Genomic DNA, 19,310 nt, shown 5'->3' on the forward strand with positions numbered 1-19,310 from the left:
TTATTTCTCAGAAGACTTCTGATAGCATGTATGGAACCCTCCAACTCAATAAATCCCACCACCGCCACCAATTTTAGATGTGCACACACAGCAGGAGACTTGTTATTAATCAACTTATTGAATTTCTCTCTCCCTTTCTTTTCTAATATCCTTATATATGATTATGTCTTTGAAATATTAGTGAAATAAAATATTTTTTTATTTATGAGACCATGACCATAATCTCTTTCAATATCTCCAACCGAAGTCCCATATTGTCTTAAAGTACTAATGGTATTGATTCTTAATCTTTGGCTTTTCTTACTCTTTTGAGAAGTTAAAAAAAAAAAACTGTTTGGAAATGATTCTTTTTCTCCTGTCTCCTTTCCTACACAGGCTGAATATAATGTAGCCTTTTCCCCTGTGGCAATGGTAGAATTAATATATAATAACTGACAATAAAAATATTTTAAGTGGATTCTAACCATTAAATTTTGTTTCTACTTGAAGTGCACTGTAGCAGATTCTGGAGTTCAATGTTTAATGTGCCTAACATTTTTACTGTGAATGTCCTAGAGTTTATAGGTTCAATTTTATAGGTTTAACAGTTGTGTGTGTGTGTGTGTGTGTGTGTGTGTGTGTGTTTAATATCTGTCATTAAATTTTGACTTCGCTCTTTTAACTAAAACAGATGTTCAACCTTTCTTCCAGCAGATGGCGATCGCGAGTCACATTGAAATTTAAGTTGCCCGGGGAACTCTATTACATGTATTTATATATTTTTAGTTTACAGATACAGAAGCCTCCCTTATGACTGTCTTTTACCTAAAATAAATGAAAAAGAGAATGTATAGCTAATTCCTCTTTACTTCATGATAAGCCATGCTCTCTTTTATTGAAAATTCAGAAAGGTGAAGAGATTGGTTCCCAAGGTCAGCCAGCTTGTTCCATATAAGGACTGATTTTCTATATCCCCTGAAACCATCGTTTCTTTCAGTAATTAACTTAAGTAACTTTCATTAAGCGGTTAATAGATGCTAGGTATCAGGGATGCACAACCAAATAAGGAACACTCAGTGTGGCCCTCTGAGTGTCATGGTCTGAACCAGTTCCACCAGGAAAGCCAGAGGAGTGACCCACAAACTTGGACCATAGCAAGCTTTCAGAGAGGTGGTAACTTTTGAAATGAGCCTCAAAAGATTATTTTACCAGTTAAAGGAGAGCAGAGGTCTTTTCAGAAGAAAAAGAATAGGCACAATGACACAGAGGGGTCCCTGCAACTAAAGGCTGCTTTTCTGAAAAATGATTTTCCCCCCTGATCATTTGGGGACTGTGGGGTGATAGCAGGTCTCCCTTGGTCTGAGCTTCCATTCTTTGTTAAAATCAGCTGGGATTGGTATTCAGGGGGAGTTGTGGGGGACTGTTATCACACATCGTCGTGAGGCGGGTTTCAGTGTGTCAGCACAGGTTCTGCCGGTGTGTCACTCTAACTTAAATTTAGCTGCCATAGTCCTAGGTGCATCCATTTTGGCTTCTTCCTTGGCTACTTTAAATGAGACTCATTTATTGTAATCTGTTTTTCATATGGTTGGGATCTATTTTTTATATAGACCATAATATTGGACTTGTAAGATAATGACTTTTAAACTGTGAGAGTGGTTTTCGAATCCCTCTTTTTTTCTAAGAGCAGAACCCATTTTCCGAACTAAATATTGCCTGAATATATTTATATATTTTCCGTGTATATGTAATATACAAAAGCAGAGCTGCTCTGGTTAACAAGTGGAGAGGTGGGGAGAAGCCCCTAACTGTCTCTCCCTTCAGACCCTACCTTGCCCTCATCATGGTCCACGAGTGGCTTTTCAGGACTCCGGGGCTCCACGGAGCACAGTTTGGAAACCAGATAATATTCCGTCTGTGTGTGAAATTTTTAGGAAATGTGCTTCTCAAAATTTCTATAGATATTTTCCCTCACTTTTCAACAAAAGATCAGAACCTCCTTGTGGTCATACACAAGATGTTTCTGGCCATATTTGAATTAATGATGCAAAATGCCACTGACACATTAACGGTAGCATTACATTAAAGGCACTTAAAATGTGGAAGATTTGTAGAGCTTTTCCTGAAATCAAGAATGTATTTTTAATATGTTACAAAATAAGTGGAAATGTTATAATATGATTAAGGTTGTGCTTTTAAGCCCTGCTGTCTGTCTTATCCCTCCAGTGTTTGTTCAAACAAGTAATTCAGTTTTCAAAACTTAGTTAAAAGCCTTATTCCCTTGGGGGCTATAACTCCTAGCATAATTCCAAAAAAATGTATCCAAATAAGCCAAGAACATCCAAGAAGATAATGCCATGTGTCCCTTGGTGCAATGCTTTGTTACTTTTCTACCCAGCTCATCTGAGCACTAGAATGCCCCCCTTCACCTCCAGGGCACAGTAAAGGAGAGAGGATGTGAAAGGTTTGAAAAAGTTCTCTGGATAGGGTTTTCCCTAGTGACAGTCATTTTTAGAGGATTTAGGACTTTTACATCCATCTATAAAATATCATCAACATCTCTGCTACACAATTGTACAGTTTGGGCTCCAACACTTGCATTCAGATGGTAGACTTTTCAGGATTAAAAAGAAATCATTTCTCTAATGCTATGAGTTGTTTCAGGATGTTCCTGAAACATCTTTTTTTTCTTTTACTAAATAAAGGTCAGGAAAGTGACAGTTATTACTAGGAAACCCAAAACATTCAGGAACAAGAAGGCTCACATAGTTAAAATGCCAAAGGGATTATGAGAATCACATCAGATACTTGAGGTGTCTTGACCCAGTTTGAGGAGAATTGTAGCATCACTTGGGTTTTGTGGACAGAAAACACCTTTTCGTCTCTGTTCATCACCACTTGAAAGAATTTACAGTTGTCTCATTCTTTCAGACAACACACTTGACCTGTTTTACCTTCTTTTAGCCTATTTCTTTTGAAAGACAATGTATTTGGACTTGTAATTTAGATTATGAAACCACTTATAGTGTTGGTCTATGTTTTTAGATATTAGATTATTTTTTAAATTAAGAATTTATTTGTTATTTGGTCGGGAAAAAATTGCAAATAAATAACAGAATAATTATCAAGTCTTATACTTCACTAGCAGTGGTTTCTCTGTAATTTCTCACCTTCCTCTTTGATCTGCTACTTTATATTTATTTCTAAGACACAAATTTATTTGCCTCATACTCATAGTATGCTGCTGGATTCCTTTGAAAATTAGTGGTACAGAGGGCTTTGATCTTACTTATTGGGGAATATTTTATAATTAAACCATGGGTTGAAATATGAAGGTATTCGTTCGTGGTAAATAGAGTTTTTGAACATTTTTTATATTTATTTGCTTCAATAGGGAAATGCAATTGCATAAATTACCTTCTAATCGCTTCTGATGTTTAGGAAAGCAAATTATTTATCTTGAGCATTACAGAAAACAGTGAGATATAATACTTGTCTTGTATTTCCCTGGTGATAAAATTGTTCTTCTCTTATTATGAGGCATAAATTACAAAATACGCTTTTTGAAAAATCAAAACTCACCCTATACTTTTATCTGTTAACATTTTTTAGATTAATTTTGGGTCAGAGAGGATCGTTTTTGAGCTTAAGAGTAATCAAAAAGCTACAATTTTGGCAGCATTTAGCGCCCCTTTGAATCAGATAGCTGTGTTGTGTCTTATATGCACAAATTTTATAATTCACAGTTAATATGTATCTTCCACTATCTTGAAGCTTCATGAGAGCAGGGATCATTTTTATCGAATTCATCTCTGTGTCTCCAAGACTGCCTGTCTGGCCTGTACTAATCACTGAATAAGTATTTTATGAATAAATGAATGAGTCAATTAAATAATTAATTCAAAGGCAAAATTTACTTAGTAAGTGCTTGCTTAACGAAAGCCTGCCTTTGTTACCCACATAGTTCATGCTTTCTGCACGTTGAGGGTGTTGGTTTCACATGCGTTGTCACTAAGGATTACTTTAGGGATGTGTTAGAAAAGGTAGCTAAGGATTTTAAAGAATGCATTCGTTAGAAATTTAGACCCAGTCATTTTTTTTAAAACCTGTCTTCCTAGTTATTTAACATATGAATGTGGGACGCACTTGGTCGCAGAGATTCAACAACAAATGCCTCAGCACTTGTCAGGCTCTGTTGTGGGCTCTGGGGGCACAGGAGGGGGGAAGGATGGAAAAATCCCTGTCTTCATGTCAGTGCAGGGAGATAGGCAGTAAACTTGAACACTGGAAAATGTCATTGCAGACAGGGCTTAGCACCCTGGGCTCCGCGATAGGCACCTGAGATAGGACAGTGAGGTAGTTAGTGATCTTTTTTTTACATTATTTCCTTGGTTCCTCCCCAAAATGTGGTTGACATTTCTGGGATTTTTTAAAAGACTGCCTTGATGTGGCATAATACAGATCGACCATTACACTTGGGGTAACTAACAGCAGTCCAGCACCCTTCCCAACATGTGGTGGGGAGTGGTGTAGAGGATTCCTAGAGAAATAGAAAACTTAATGAAAAACAGAACTTTTCCTGAACATTTATGACTGCCAAATTCACAGTAATTTCTGTATTCGAACTGAATACTTTTTCAGATAAAACTACCCGTTTCTATTCTTAGTAGCTGCCCATATCACTTTCATTTGTACTAAAAACTGAAACATACTAGATGAAAATTTACATGATGTACTGGTGATTTTGTGGTTTCAAATTCCAGTAGTTTCCTGTTTTACTGTTTGCTTAAGAACATTTGCAGTCTGTCAGCTTATCTACTAAGAAGACCTGCCAGTTTTTGAGCCTTTACTAAGCTTCAAGTCCTCTGCTCCTTAACTTGATTATTTAGTTCCAGGGGCCTCTAATGTGGGGTACACAAAATGAACCACTGGTGTAAGCAAGAAAATGTTGTAACTTCTGTTTCTATTTATGTTTTACTCATCTTTTTTTTTACAATTTGTTGCATTTTGCAATGTATATAATTTATTAACATTAACAAAGCAAATCGGTTATACAAAAGATATAGACATACCTAGGTCTTAGGTAAGTACTCAACATCTTTTCCTACCTGTACTCAAAAAAAAAAAAAAAGGTTAAGATAAACAATCTATTTTCATCCTCAAAACAACTCTAGTACAGCCATATTATTAGCCTTATCTTGCTGATGTAGAAATTCTTAAGTTATTTGCTGAAGGACGCATATCCAGTAGTTGGCAGAGCAGGGATTCAAATCCCAGTTCTGTCTTAATTCCAAATCTCATGTTCCTAATCCGTATGTTAGTCTGCCAGCATGGTTTAAAAGAAAGCAAGAATGTATGTAAAATGTTGGTGACTTGAAAAGTAAAATGTAACCACGTGTGTAGTTGAGTCATCATGAGATCAGCCCCTGGGGTTGGGAGGCATGTTATTCAGGACCCGTCTGCGTAGGAAATGAGGCAGGCTGTGTGCACTCTGTGTAATGTAATGTACTGTATCCTCCTTAAAAATGAAGGTGGGAATATGTTTTTCATGGTTTTCCCTCAACTCATCTTTAGAGTCTTCTTAGTGAAAGTACTTAATGTTCCCTTAGATCTCTAATCTCACGCTTCTCCTTTCTGGCTGATCGATCCCTTATTATGAATGCTTTGAGGTAGACTTGCCACACTGGGTTTTGCTGTCTTCTCACTCAGATAAGATGGATGTGTTGTTTTTGCAGGCTACACCCAATCGCCTCTCAAATCCTGATTCTTTTCAGCTGGGTGTGTGAATTCTGACCTTATTTGGCAAGCCCTTGGCTCTGTGAGAATTCAAATATGATTTCTGTGGTTCAAAAAACACCAAGTTAAAACCTCCTTCTTGGCCTTGGTTGCCTGATTTCTCCAGAAGCAGGCTAATGAGCCATGCCAATGATTTAACGCTGTTAGTCTTAGTGTACTCTAGCTCAGCTTCAACTGAAAGGACAGAGGTATGAGAGTCTCTTCTGTTAATAAATAAAACCCCTTTGTTGTGTGCAAAGAGATGTCAAGAAGAGAAGCACAAGAGTGAATGATGCCCAGTGGAATGCAGACCAGAGAGAAGCCGGTGATCTTTGAGAGCCAGCGTTGTAGAATGGTTCTGAGAATCCCATGGCCACCAGGGCCTCTGTATTCCAGAGCTACCATACCTTAAAGCTGAAGAGCATGATGACTGCCACAGTCTCCCAACTGGTCTGGCAGCCTCCATTCTTCCCCATCCATCCCCAGTTGGCCACCGGTGAACTCTCTGAGGGTAAATCTGATCCTGTCCCTCCCCTTCTACAATTCTTCCCCAGATGTCCTTTGCCTTTGGAATCCCAAACATAAAAAATAGCCCCTTTGATTTCCATTCCCTGCCGGTTTTTCCAGGCTTATCGTTTTCCTAACTTACTACTCAAGAGTTTGAGATGACTGATCCAATTTCATCCTCAGAACAACCCTATTAAATTAGCATTACTTAAATCACCACACACCTCGCTTCACCGATTCCATATTGACTATACGGCAGCTTCTCAAACACAATGTGCATTTGCATACCTCTGTCTTTGCAACATGTGATTTCTTCTGTTTGGGATTTCTTCCCGCATCCCTCCCCACCTCTCCCAAGTGCTTGGCTAATACTTAATTCTTCGTTTAGGATTTTAGGTCAAGTGTTAACTCGTGTTGGGTGGTTTTTTTGAGCCACCCAAACTAAGAAAATACTTATTTCCTGTTTTTATCTTTTGTACTCACGGAAAATTTTGTGTTTACTTCTAAGATAGTATATAGCATATCGTAATGTGATTATTTAGGGAGAGTACTGTTTTTCTCTGATGGTAATCGTATATTACAGTTGAGAGGCTCTGTCTATAGTTTGGGATTGCAAGGAGAGGAGAGAGAACTGGGACCAGAGGACCTAAGGCCAGGCTAAGAAAGAAGGGTCAGAGCTGACCCAGAAAGTATCAAGAGCAATCAGTCAGGATGGAGGCCAGTGCAGAGATGCACTGCTCACCAGTATTATGCATCAAGGGTCTGCAAACTCCAGCACAAGAACCACATTCACCCACTGCCTATTTTTGTAAATAAAGTTTTATTGGAAAACAGCTCCAGCCATTTGTTTACAAGTTGTCTTTGGCCATTTTCACACTACAGTGACAGCACTGAGTCATTGCAGCACAGAATGTACGACCCTCAAACCCTAAAATATTTACCATCTGTCTCTTTACAGAAAAAGTTTGTCAACCTTGCTGGAGACAAGCAATTAGGTCCTCAAACCAGCAGCATTGTCACCAATGCACATTTCCAGGCCTCATCTCAGACCTACTCAGTGAGAAATTCTGGGGGTAGGGCCCACTGATCTGTGTGTAATAAGCCCCTCAGGTAAATCTGAAGACCGCTGCTCTCCATTTCTGCTCCTGTGGCTAATTACTTGGGGCTTGATGACAGACAGGCAGCAGGGTCTAGGAGAAACAGATACCAACGCAAGTCAAGGGGGTACAGTCAGAAAACAAGGAAGGGAGGATCCAAAGAATGGATTCTGAAGTACAAATTCGAGGAAGGAAGGGACTATGGTTGTGTCCCACCATCTTGCCCAGAACTACCTGCTCGGTGTGTGCGTGAGGGAATGAATGCAGGCACACGTGTGTGTGTGGAAGGGAACCAGTCCCAAAATGTGAGTCTGGGGCCTGCAGGTGGAAACAGGAAACAGGTACCTCTGGCAGGAACGCCTCAGGACTGAGGCTGAAACCCATTCACGGAAACAGAGTATTACCAAAAACTGAACAACAGAGACAAATGTTTAAAAACCTGATGATTTACATAAAATTCTAACTTTCATTTAATCTCAGTTTTACTTCCCATTCGCTGCCTTGGGGTGTGTATTGATTCTTGGTGTCTTGTTTCTACCATCCTAGCTCAGCTGTACCCCAGTTTGACCTTACATAATTTATTCAACCTCCCCGAAGCTATTAACTGAATGAATCAGTGTAAAGCACGTAGCAGTATCTGGTATTTCTGTGCTAAGGAAATGTTTCTTCATCTGCCTAGTCACAATCTTATTTTATGTTGTAAGAAAGGTTCCCAAATGTTACTACTATTTATTCATATTTACTCCAGTGATAAAACTTTATTTACCAGTATTATTCCTTTTATTTGTCTTCAAAGAAACTTCTGCCTGATAGTCCATGTTATCGTCTGAAGCCCAAGTTGATATGAGTTTGATAACTATGCTTTTTCTCATTTAGGAACATATCATAAACTTTTAAAAAATACGAAATAATCTAAGCCCTGGCACAATATTTGCTTATATGGAAATAGGTCATTTTAAGGTTCCGTTATTTCCCAATACATGTAATATAAATGTATTGGGGAAAAAACACAATTTCCAAATCTGTCATAATACATTTTACCATAGTTTTTAAATACTCTACATGACGTTTGTATCTTCACTAGGGTAGAAATTTTATACTTATATCCCTTTTTAAAAGCATTACATTATGAACATCTAAAAGAGAAAATAAGATTATTGATGACTTTTCTAGGTAAATAAATATTATTTCATGATTTTTCAGTGATAACTAAATCTATATTATATCAAAGAGGCGTCAACTGAAACCTTTATAACTTTTGGCACGGGGACATTTTGAAAGTAAAATTCGTCTTTGGAGGTTTTTTTTTTTTTAATTCCATAAATGCCATGGGAATTTTATCACGTTTCAACACTTGCTGAATATGTAATTCCCATAGTGACCATTAGTGGCCATCTGTGTAAGGTAATACATGTTTGGGATGAAATTGATTATGGCCTAAACACTCTTGTGTTATGATCAGGAAAAGCACGCAAAGTTCAAATCTTTTTTCCTAGTGATCATTGTGTAGCTAAAGATACTCATTTCCAGAGGCTGAACAGCCTATCACTCAAGATCTAATCTCACAATAAATGACACCAGGGCCAAAGGAAAGGAGCCTGCAGAGCCTTCCACTAAAATTAGCTAGTGCTGTACCTGAGGATCTCTTAGGATAAAGGGAAAATTAACAGGCTTTCAAATGTAGTTTTTCTTTCGTAGGCATCAAAGCAGACCCACTGCAATTTTGCTAAATATTCAGAAATGTTTCATTAGAAATTCCTGTTATCATAGCCACCAACACTCTCCAAGTTTAACCTACTTGTAACATTTCTCAGCATATTCATTGCTGGCCCTACCTTTTTGGTACTTTATATTATCTTTGCCTGGTTTGGAAAATGTTTCCTTTTTACCTGTGCAAAACCAGCTGCTTTCCTTCTTTCAAATATGCTTTCAGTGCCATCTCCCCCGTGCAGTCATTTTATTTTTATTAGGTTTGTGCAGAGTAGTGTATACCCACGTACTTCCTGAGCTCATATATCCCCTTAAAGTAGAACTAGAAAATTGGTAAATAAACTTGTTTATATATTTCTAATTAGTGTATTCACATCTTGGCTCTCACATTATCTAGTTACCCCAGGGTTTTGTGAAACATACTACAAAAAAAATACTTTTTTGGTTTAAAATTTTTGAGAGCTTATATTACTGAACTATCTTCATGATCTTTTAAAATCTTATCATGCTTTCTGTGGAATATCTAACATTTGAACACAACTATATCCTGATCTTCCCTGGCATGTGGGCCAGAATGATTTAGCTACTGATTTCCTAAAAGTAGCTGAAAGAACTGATGGAATCATTGTCTCAATGTTGAAATACAGCAGTTATGATGCTGGCATAGTTGATGCTGGCATAGTTGATGCTGAACTGGTCTTCCTTTTCATTCTTGAACTTCTTGATGATGATTATTCATCAGGTTTTGATAGATTTCAAATCTGCTTCCCATTAAATATAATAAAATAATGCTATCTTTTTAAAGAAGGAAATTTGCCTTCCTGTCTTATATATTATATACTAGGAAGTCATGCATCAAGTGAATCTAATAGCTGCATAAGTTATTTGGAATATATTGAAGAGAAAATAGTCTAGATTGCAACAATACTTTAGAACATTTGGATTGGGTTTTTTTTTTGTTTTTGTTTTTTCTTTGTTTGTTTTGTCATTAACTCGCTCTGCAAATATACCAAATGCTGACTATCGGTGTTCTGGAGATACAGTATAAAGGTGAACAGAACCTGGTCCCTACTTTTCCTTTTTCAACTTAAAATTGCACTTTTTATAGGTAGCCAGGGACCAAAGACTCCCCAGAGCTCTTCTTCAGCATCTCCTCGGAATCTGATGTGGTATGTCTGGGCTCACAGGGTCTTCTTTGAGTCAGCACTTAGTGCTCAGGCCAGCATTCTTATGAGGAATATGCCCAAGTTAAGGGCCCTTCACTCCCCCATGCCAAATAAGGACATCAGCCTACAACCAGAGCAGGAGCTGCATTTGTTCCTCTACCTGATATTACTTGAGTAGAAAAGAACTTAAAGAAGTCAACACTAGCCCCTCACAGACTGATGCCTACTTAATTTACTTCAGCCAGCATTTATGGGGCAGAGACTGGGAGTTGACCACTGTCTTGGGCACCATCGTAGACACAAAGGGACAAGAACGCGATGGGCAATACCGAGGATCTTGGTTCGAGCCCTGCCCTTCCGTAATCTATCAAGTTATGTCACTGTGACAAATCATTGCCCCCCTCTGGGCTCCTGTCTCCTCATTTGTGCAGAAACAAGGAGCTGGGAGGCATGATCCCTAATTTTGAACAAAACTACCAGAGTCATACGTTTAAACAGGTAATCTTAATATGATAAATTAAGTATGTACAGATGAGCAAAGTTCTATCAGAGCACAGCAGAGGGGAAAACTGGTTTTAAGAAGTAAAGGAAAACTTCTTTTGGACTTCCAGGATGAGCGACGTTTCACCAGGCAGGGCCGTGGTGGACGTGTGTGTGTCTGTACACATACCTACGCCCGTAAACACATGCATGCATGTATATACTAACACTGATGCATAGGCTCGCCCATCTATATTTAAGCCCTGTGGCAGAGACTGCAGGCCGGCTAATTTAACACCTATTCCTACTGCCCTTCTGCCTTGCCCCTCCACTGAGGCTGGAAAAGCTAAATACTAACAGTTCAGGATGGCCACGTAACACCATCGGGCCAGTTTGCTGTATTTGGAAATTCGCTGAGGACTTTTAGAAACCCTTTTGCTTTTCAAATAAGAGGTGGATACAGTTGGTTTTACCACCTTTTCCTTGTCTTCAGTGTGGCTGTTATAATTATAGCTGTGACAGCCACCTTGAGACGTTGAGAGAGATCTGGAGAATGCGTGGAAATATGGTCAAGCCAACGATCTTATACCCACAGCTACCCACTTCAGTACTAAAGATGTTAGAAATAGGAGTCTTTATTTAAGCCACTTTCAGTCAGATTTTTTTCTATTATTTGTAGCCAAAAACATTCCTAAGCAATATACTCATCAACTACACACACTCACTCTTATGTGTTTGTATATATATTTAACTTTATTTTCCATGCCTACCAAGACTTGGGGCTATTTTTAGACTTGAATTGTGATGAAAAGTAAATAGGACTTAATGTTAAAGGAGAAAATAGAAAGTGGAATGCTTTCTTTGTTATTATCAACCCAGACACTATCCTTTGCAGTAATTTCCCTTATATCTAGTCTGTCCTTGTCTGATACTGTAAATAAAAAAATGAAGGCAAGGAGGGAGAACATAGTTGAGAAGAAAGATAAATGCTGAAGTAGTTCATTCTGGAGGTTAGGTTATGCGGAAAATGGGTAAGACTGAGAATCAGTTGGTTGTGGCTTGCAGAACACCGTTGGGAAGGGTACCCGACTAGTGACAATGCCTGGTCACATGATGGAAAGAAAGATTTAAATCTTAGTCCATCATTGCCCACTCCTGTGTATTTAGGACCGAGAACACCATTATCTGTTTCCATTTGGCAGGCCAGGTTTCCCTAACAGCCAGGAGATTGTTCTCACCTTTCCCTTCATTTAGGAAGATGAGAGAAGAAACCATTCTTCTTCTTTGTCAGAGATGAGAACAGCTTTCCACAGAGTGTTTTGGTTGTGTTCAGTCTTGTATGAAAGATACCATCTAAGGAGCAAGAGATCTTTACTGGACTCTGACCTTCCACTATGCAAACATGGAACCATGTGAAAAACACTCAGCCTGTTCTTTCTTTCAGAGACTAATGCTATCACTTTGTTTATTGCTCCTTTCTTCATCCTTTCTCGTTATATTTTGTGTCTACATTTCCTGACGCTGCATCAAATTACAATTTAATAGTGTCAGCCTGTAACCTTACTCTTTTTCAAACAGGTCAGTTAGATTACTTCTTCACTGTGGTGATCTTCCATAGTTTTTGTTTTTATTTTTTCTTAATAACTGCCTGCTCCTTTTTAACTGTTTTTGATTCCCCCCTTCTACATTTGTGTGTGTGTTTTTAGAATCAGTTCCTTACCTTAGGGAGGAGTAAGGTAAGACAGGTAGCTTCAGGAAGCCTAAGTCTCCTGCCAAAAGTACTGGATGAAAGTTAGGGATCCTTGACAGAGAAAACTCAACAGGGTATTTGGAATTTACAACAAATTCATGAATTATCATTTAGTCTCTGATTTTAAAACATATATACACTTCAACTTTTCATTCTTAAAGAATCTAAACTGTTTTTTTTTTTTAATCTTAAAAATGTTGCCACTCTCTTTCTCCAGAATCTTCAGCTACTTGGAGCCACAGCCATCGAGGATAAATTACAAGATCAAGTGCCTGAAACCATAGAAACTCTAATGAAAGCAGACATCAAAATCTGGATCCTTACAGGAGACAAGCAGGAAACTGCCATTAACATTGGTAATTCCCCTAGTTTAAACTTTAAGTCATGGTGCTTTTTAACATGTTTTGATATATTTTAGAAGATAGATTTGAGATATTTCAAGATTTGAAAGACTTGGTATTTTGAGATTTCCATATTTGTTAATATCATTGGGCTTGTCTATTTACTTATGGCCACAGTGCCCCTTTAAATGTGCAACGATTGTATATACAGCCAAACTTCAGCTCTTGCAACTATGTAACGCCCTCTCTCACCTTTGTATCCCTGCCTAGCCCCACCTCCCATCCATAACTGACACATGTAGGTAACCATTCTGCAGTTGTCTGCCAAAATCTGGAGGTGGGGATTATGGCAGGCTTGTATACCGACACTTGTTTCTGTGACCAAAGGTTATTTCTGAGATAGGAAGTAAGGTTCTTGCCAGTTTTCATTCATCCTACAGTTAATTCCAATTTTGCAGAAAGAGGTTGTATTAGGCAGCTCAGGCTGCCGTAACAGAATACCACAGGTTAGATGACTTAAGCAACAGAAGGTTATCTTCTCACAGTCCTGGAGGCTGGAAGTCCAAATCAAGATGTCAGCAAGTCAGTTTCTCCTGAGACCTCTCCTCCTGGCTTGCAGATGGCCGCCTTCTCTCTGTGTCCTCACCTGGCCTTTCCTCTGTGGATTCTCACAGAGCATCTGGTGTTTCTTCCTCTTCTTATAAGGACACTAGTCCTGTTGGATTAGGGATCACCCTTATGACCTTAGTTAACTGTAAGTAGCTCCTTAAAGACCCTATCTCCAAATGCATTCACAGTGGCAGTTAGGGCTTCAACATATGAATGGGGAGGTGGGGACACAATTCAGTCTGTAACAGAGGAGAAAGCTAATATTTGCTGTTAGAGGCCTGTAGTACCAATAATATGCAAGAAAAATATTGCTTTTTTCCTCAAATTCAGTAATAGTTTGTTGCCTGAACACTGTGAACCCTGACAGTAACCTCTGGATGATATTGATGATATGAATTACGTGCAAAACTCTCCCAAAACTAAAGAAGGCATTTCAGCGGTATTCACAAGATGAAACCACATTTTTAGAAAGTCATCAAGTATCATGTATCTAAAAACATATAACTAATACTCCTTTTAGAAGTGTGAGTAATGACAGTATTCTGTGATAAATACTGTATTTATAAATATAGTATTTATGTTAAATAGTATAAATACTATAAATTTATAGTAAATTGATGTTGTTAATAGAGGAAAATTAATTTTTAAAAGAAACCTAGCCAGTAGAAGTTTAAACCTACAGGCCAAACAAGTTGTTAATTTTGATTATAAAAATTATCACTGGTGTTAGAGACAAAATGGAAAGAAGATGTATGAGAATACAGAATTCTTTAGAATCAGGAGACCTGGAACACACAGATATGATAAAGCAACATGACTACAGATAGAGGAAAAATGCATGGTGGTAAAGAGTAATATGTGGGCAAAATAAGCAATCCTCAAGATGGTTCCAGATATGTAGCCATTATGAAAGTTCCTCTGGAAAGGAGAGGATGGTGGTGGTTTCTGGCAACATTTAACTTTTAGAATCTTAGGCCATAATTGTTCCTAGAAAAGGGAAGGTAAGATTGATTCATTCAGCAAATGAAGATGGTGCCTGTGGTGCCAGGCATCAGTTAAGAACAGGGAACAAAACGTATCAGAGTCTCTGCCCTCAGAGCTCAAATCCTAGTCAGGGAAAGAGACAATAAAGTAAATGAGAAAGACACATAATATATTCGATGGCAATAATTGCTCTAAAGAAAAATAAAACAAGAAAGGGAGAATAGGGCATTGCACAGAGGGATTCAGTTTTAAATCAGGAAGTCAAGAAGAACTATTGAGAAGGCGACATCTCAGGAACGACCTAAGAGAGGAAAAGATGTCACTTGGATGATTTGGGAGAGCTGTCTTCTGTTCTAGGGGAAGAACAGAAATGCAAAGTGTGAAAGGAGGAGAAGAGGTCAGCAGTGTAGCAGAGCCCAGGTTGGATGGGCCTCCCAGACCGTTGTCCAGACTTGGCTTTTACGCTGAGTGAGATGGGAAACCATTGGATGGTACTGAACTGAGCAGAGGAAACACTTGATCTGACTTTCCTGTTAAAAAAAAAAAACAAAAAACTATATATATATATATATATATATATATATATATATATATATATATATATATATCCATCTGGCTGCTAGACAGAGTAGACTCAAAGGAAAGCAAGTGTTGAAGCAGGAAGGCCAGAGGCTATTGAATTAATCCAGATGAGATATGGTGGTGGCTTGGACCCAGGTGATAACAGTAGAGGTGGTGAGAAATTGTTGGGTTCTGGATGGATTTTGAAGGCAGAGCCAACAGGATTGATTGATAGATTAGATGTAGGGTATGGAAGAAAGAAAGGAATCAGGGGTAACTTCAAGATCTTTTAGCCTTAGCAACTGAAGGATGGAGTTGCCATTAATCAAATGAGGAAGACTAAAGGAGAAACGGGTTTTCTGGGGGAAGGTTAAGAGCCTGGTTTTTGGATATGTTCAGTTTGAGATGCCTATTTTACACCTAAATGTCTGCTATTAAGTAGGCACTGGCGTGTGAGAGTCTAGAGTTCAGGAAAGAGGTCTGAATGGGATATATGAGTTCTAGAATGGTCAACATTTAGATGGTATTTAAAACCTTAGGAAGGAATGAGATCACAAAGGGAGTGAGTGTAGATGGTATTGTGTTAAATGTGAGACCCGCCAACAAGGTTGCCTGTTTTTCTCCAGCCACATTCAGCTGTAGGCAGACAGGTGCAGAGTGGGCCGAGTTGGTTTAATCAGCAGGTAATTTTGCCCTGCGGCAAGTATAGCAAAGCAAGAGAGGGCAGGAGGGTAGAGGATGTGATGCAGTCCAAGGTCAAGAAGATTGTGATGGGATCAGTGGTCCAAGAGAGAGCCAGACAACCCTCCTGAACCCTTCTCCCAAAACAACCACTGGCCCATCTTCTGCTCTTTGTGTTGGTCATCGTGAAGGATATTCCATAACATTTATCAGTTTTCAGGACGTTGAGAATCCTTAGTATAATGTCTTTCTATATTTGTTTACCAAGACAGCCTTAACACTCCAGGTAATGTCCTTGTATCTTATCCCTCTTAACAGCAAGCAAGAGCATTTCTTTTTTAAACTTCCTGCAAACCTAGAAAACAGCTGACTGCCATCACTTCTATTAAAATAGATAAAATTTTAATTTTATCAAATAAAATAGATAAAAAATAAAATTTAGACTTTTGTAGTATTATCATTTTAACGTCTTCACCTCTTCTCTCTAGAGAAATTAATTGTATCAATCAATTTACTCTGTTTGGACATAGGACACTCCTGCAAACTTTTGAGGAAGAACATGGGAATGATTGTTATAAATGAAGGCTCTCTTGATGTAAGTAAGATTATCTTTTTAAAAAAAAAAAACCTTTAATAACTTAATTGTCTTGTAGCATTTTATTTTATATTCAGCTAGCTGTGGAAATATTTTATTTTCCTGAGGTTAAAAGATACCTTACTACTATTGATCTGCTAGAACAAACATACACTGTTTTGAACCATTGATGTAAATAGATGCTAGCTTTGTGTCTATGACAGCTAAAAGAAATTGCTAAATGATTTGCTTAATGTTGTGAGACAAGAAAGCTGCTTTACAAAAGCATTATGTCAGGAGGTTGGTGAGTGACTGCAACTTATTTGTATCTGCCTGGGTATTTTGTATATTAAGCATTTAATGTCTGCTTTAGCTTCCAGTGTTGATATTTTGCTTCTTTTAAAAAAATGTGAAAGCTATTGAACAACACCAAATAACCAATAGTCAAGTTGTTTTTTGTTTTTTATCATTTATTTTTTTGGCTGCGTTGGATCTTCATTGCTGCACAAGGGCTTTCTCTAGTTGCGGCGAGCGGGGGCTACTCTTCATTGCGGTGCACGGGCTTCTCATTGTGGTGGCTTCTCTTGTTGCAGAGCACGGGCTCTAGGCACGCGGGTGTCAGTAGTTGTGGCGCTCAGGCTCAGTAGTTGTGACTCGCGGGCTCTAGAGCGCAGGCTCAGTAATTGTGGCTCACGGGCCCAGTTGCTCCGCGGCATGTAGGATCTTCCCTGACCACGGCTGGAACCCATGTCCCCTGCATTGGCAGACGGATTCTTAACCACTGCGCCACCAGGGAAGCCCTCAAGTTTTTTTTTTTTTAATGTCCTAACTTCTGGGCTGAAATATGAATTCCTAGGATGTATTTTTTCATGGCTGTGATCACATGAAGTTATATTTGGAAAAGAGGGAAAGATTTTTTAGAATATAGTGTAAAATAAAAGTTAACAAAAAAAAAAAGAAAGTAGGTCAAATGACCCGTAAATATTTTAAAGGAAAGGTGAGTATTTGCAATTTAAGGTGGAAGACAGAACAGGAGAGATGATTATACAACTGCTTGAAATAGTCATTGAGACGCAAAGAGCAAAGCAGAGCAAACCTGTTAATTAGGGATGTTGGAGAAGCCTAGACCAGCTCTGTAGAAGGGATGATGAAGAGGCAGATGTTTTGAAGTTGGATATAAAACAAATTACATGTAAGAAGTATTTAGCTTCTGATTTTTAAACTGGAATGATGATCTCTTTATTATTTGTCCTTAAAACAGTCCTTGTGATACTCTTCCCTCTCTTGTGAAATCTTTAAGCACCTTGTAGCCTGAAGAATAATATATGATTTTGCAATTGTGAGAGTTGTTTATGCCTTTAATTATTGGATAAGTGCTTTTTGTGAACGAAGCTTTAATCCTAAACACACACACATACACACACACACACACACACACACACACAAAAAGCCAGCCCTCCAGAAGCTTATAAATAATAAAGGAAGTAAAGTGCATACAAGTAACAGATATGTAAATAAGGTAGATAGCTTGCTGTGAAAATACCATGATGTTTAAGGAACTATTTACAAAGTAAGTGGCACTTAGTTACATAGAAGTGAGTACCTGAGTAAGGGGGACAAAAGCAGAAAAAGCAGAAAGTTACTGCAAGTAAGTTCAAGGCATATTTGGGGCATGAAAGAGGAACATTAAACTTGAGCACAAGGTTATAATTTTTTAAGTATGTTTTGTTTGAATAAATGTAGGCACAGAATGTAAAATTTAAAAGTTACAGAAAGGGAAAGTATAGGTGGCAAAAAATGAATCTCCCACCTTTACACCCTGCCTACTCGTTTACCTCCCTAGGGACGGTCACCAGTTCCAGTCTTGTGTGTTTGTCCAGAGATGTTCTGACTTACCTAAGGGATATATGTACATGTCTGTGGACGCATCCTTTGTTGTTAAACACAAATTGCAGCATGCTGTCCACACTGCTTGATACTGCACTTTGCTTTTCTCACTTAATATATCTGAACAATTGTTTTATAATGGTCTGTGTGAAGCTACCTAATTCATTTTAATGGTGGCACAGTATTTATAAGGCAACCATAAAGAAATGACAGAGGAGGGTTAAAACTGGAGAGCTAGTCTCGGGTCAGCTGTGGAAAGCTGGGCCAGGTTTGAGAATTTGCCTTCATAGGCGAGGGAAGCAATTACATCAGCCTCTTAAAAGAGGTGTTATGGGCTTCCCTGGTGGCGCAGTGGTTGAGAATCTGCCTGTCAATGCAGGGGACACGGGTTCGAGCCCTGGTCTGGGAAGATCCCACATGCCGCGGAGCAGCTGGGCCCGTGAGCCACAATTACCGAGCCTGCGCGTCTGGAGCCTGTGCTCCACAACAAGAGAGGCCATGATAGTGAGAGGCCCGCGCATCGCGATGAAGAATGGCCCCCGCTTGCCACAACTAGAGAAAGCCCTCGCACAGAAACGAAGACCCAACACAGCCATAAATAAATAAATAATTTTTTAAAAATGAAGAATTTCTTTAAAAAGAAAAAGAGGTGTTATGTGTAGAAGCAGTTCTACATAGGCAAGTTGGAAGGGTGGGAGGCATGGGGTGCAGGTAAGGGACCAGGATAAGAGTTAGGGAGGAGGAAATGGGGGCACCAATGCCAGCAACGTGGTGTGAAATTCAGGGAAACTTATCCCATGGGGTCCCTGAGAAGGAGCCATCGAAGGTGGTTCCAGAACTGGGTTGCAGTTGTTCACAACATTACAAGACCTTCAGTGTAAACATCCCCATAATCCCTGTAGACCATTAGGCCTTTGTCAGCATCATGGGTTACATGTAGTACCCAGGTTTTCTGACACTTGAAGGAAGTCAGAAGTGGGACCTGTGAGGTCAAAGCAAAAGCATGACCATGCTTGATTTGACATCCTTTTTGTCTGGATTTAGGTTTTCACTTTATGTAGAGTGTGCTAGCATTGCTTCTTTTGTTTTCCTCTGTTTCATCATTTTTCTCCAACTCTTAGACAAACACAGTCTTGAAGTGTTTTAAGTATCAAGTGATGTAAATAGCAATCTCAAGAAAAAAAGAGAAAACTGAAATACCAGAAATAT

General features: G+C 38.7%; 1 protein-coding gene across 2 annotated transcripts in view; it reads left to right on the top strand.

Moving 5' to 3' along the window:
- ATP8A1 (ATPase phospholipid transporting 8A1) overlaps positions 1–19,310 on the top strand; it is a 230,557-nt gene that overhangs the window by 120,230 nt on the left and 91,017 nt on the right. For both annotated transcript variants that reach the window (XM_068542245.1, XM_068542246.1), the window contains exons 22-23: positions 12,682–12,820; positions 16,171–16,235. In XM_068542245.1, coding sequence (XP_068398346.1) covers positions 12,682–12,820; positions 16,171–16,235 — 204 coding nt within the window. The remainder of the gene's footprint in view (positions 1–12,681; positions 12,821–16,170; positions 16,236–19,310) is intronic.

The sequence above is a fragment of the Eschrichtius robustus genome, chromosome 4, assembly GCF_028021215.1.
Source record: "Eschrichtius robustus isolate mEscRob2 chromosome 4, mEscRob2.pri, whole genome shotgun sequence".
NCBI classification, from domain to species: domain Eukaryota; kingdom Metazoa; phylum Chordata; class Mammalia; order Artiodactyla; family Eschrichtiidae; genus Eschrichtius; species Eschrichtius robustus.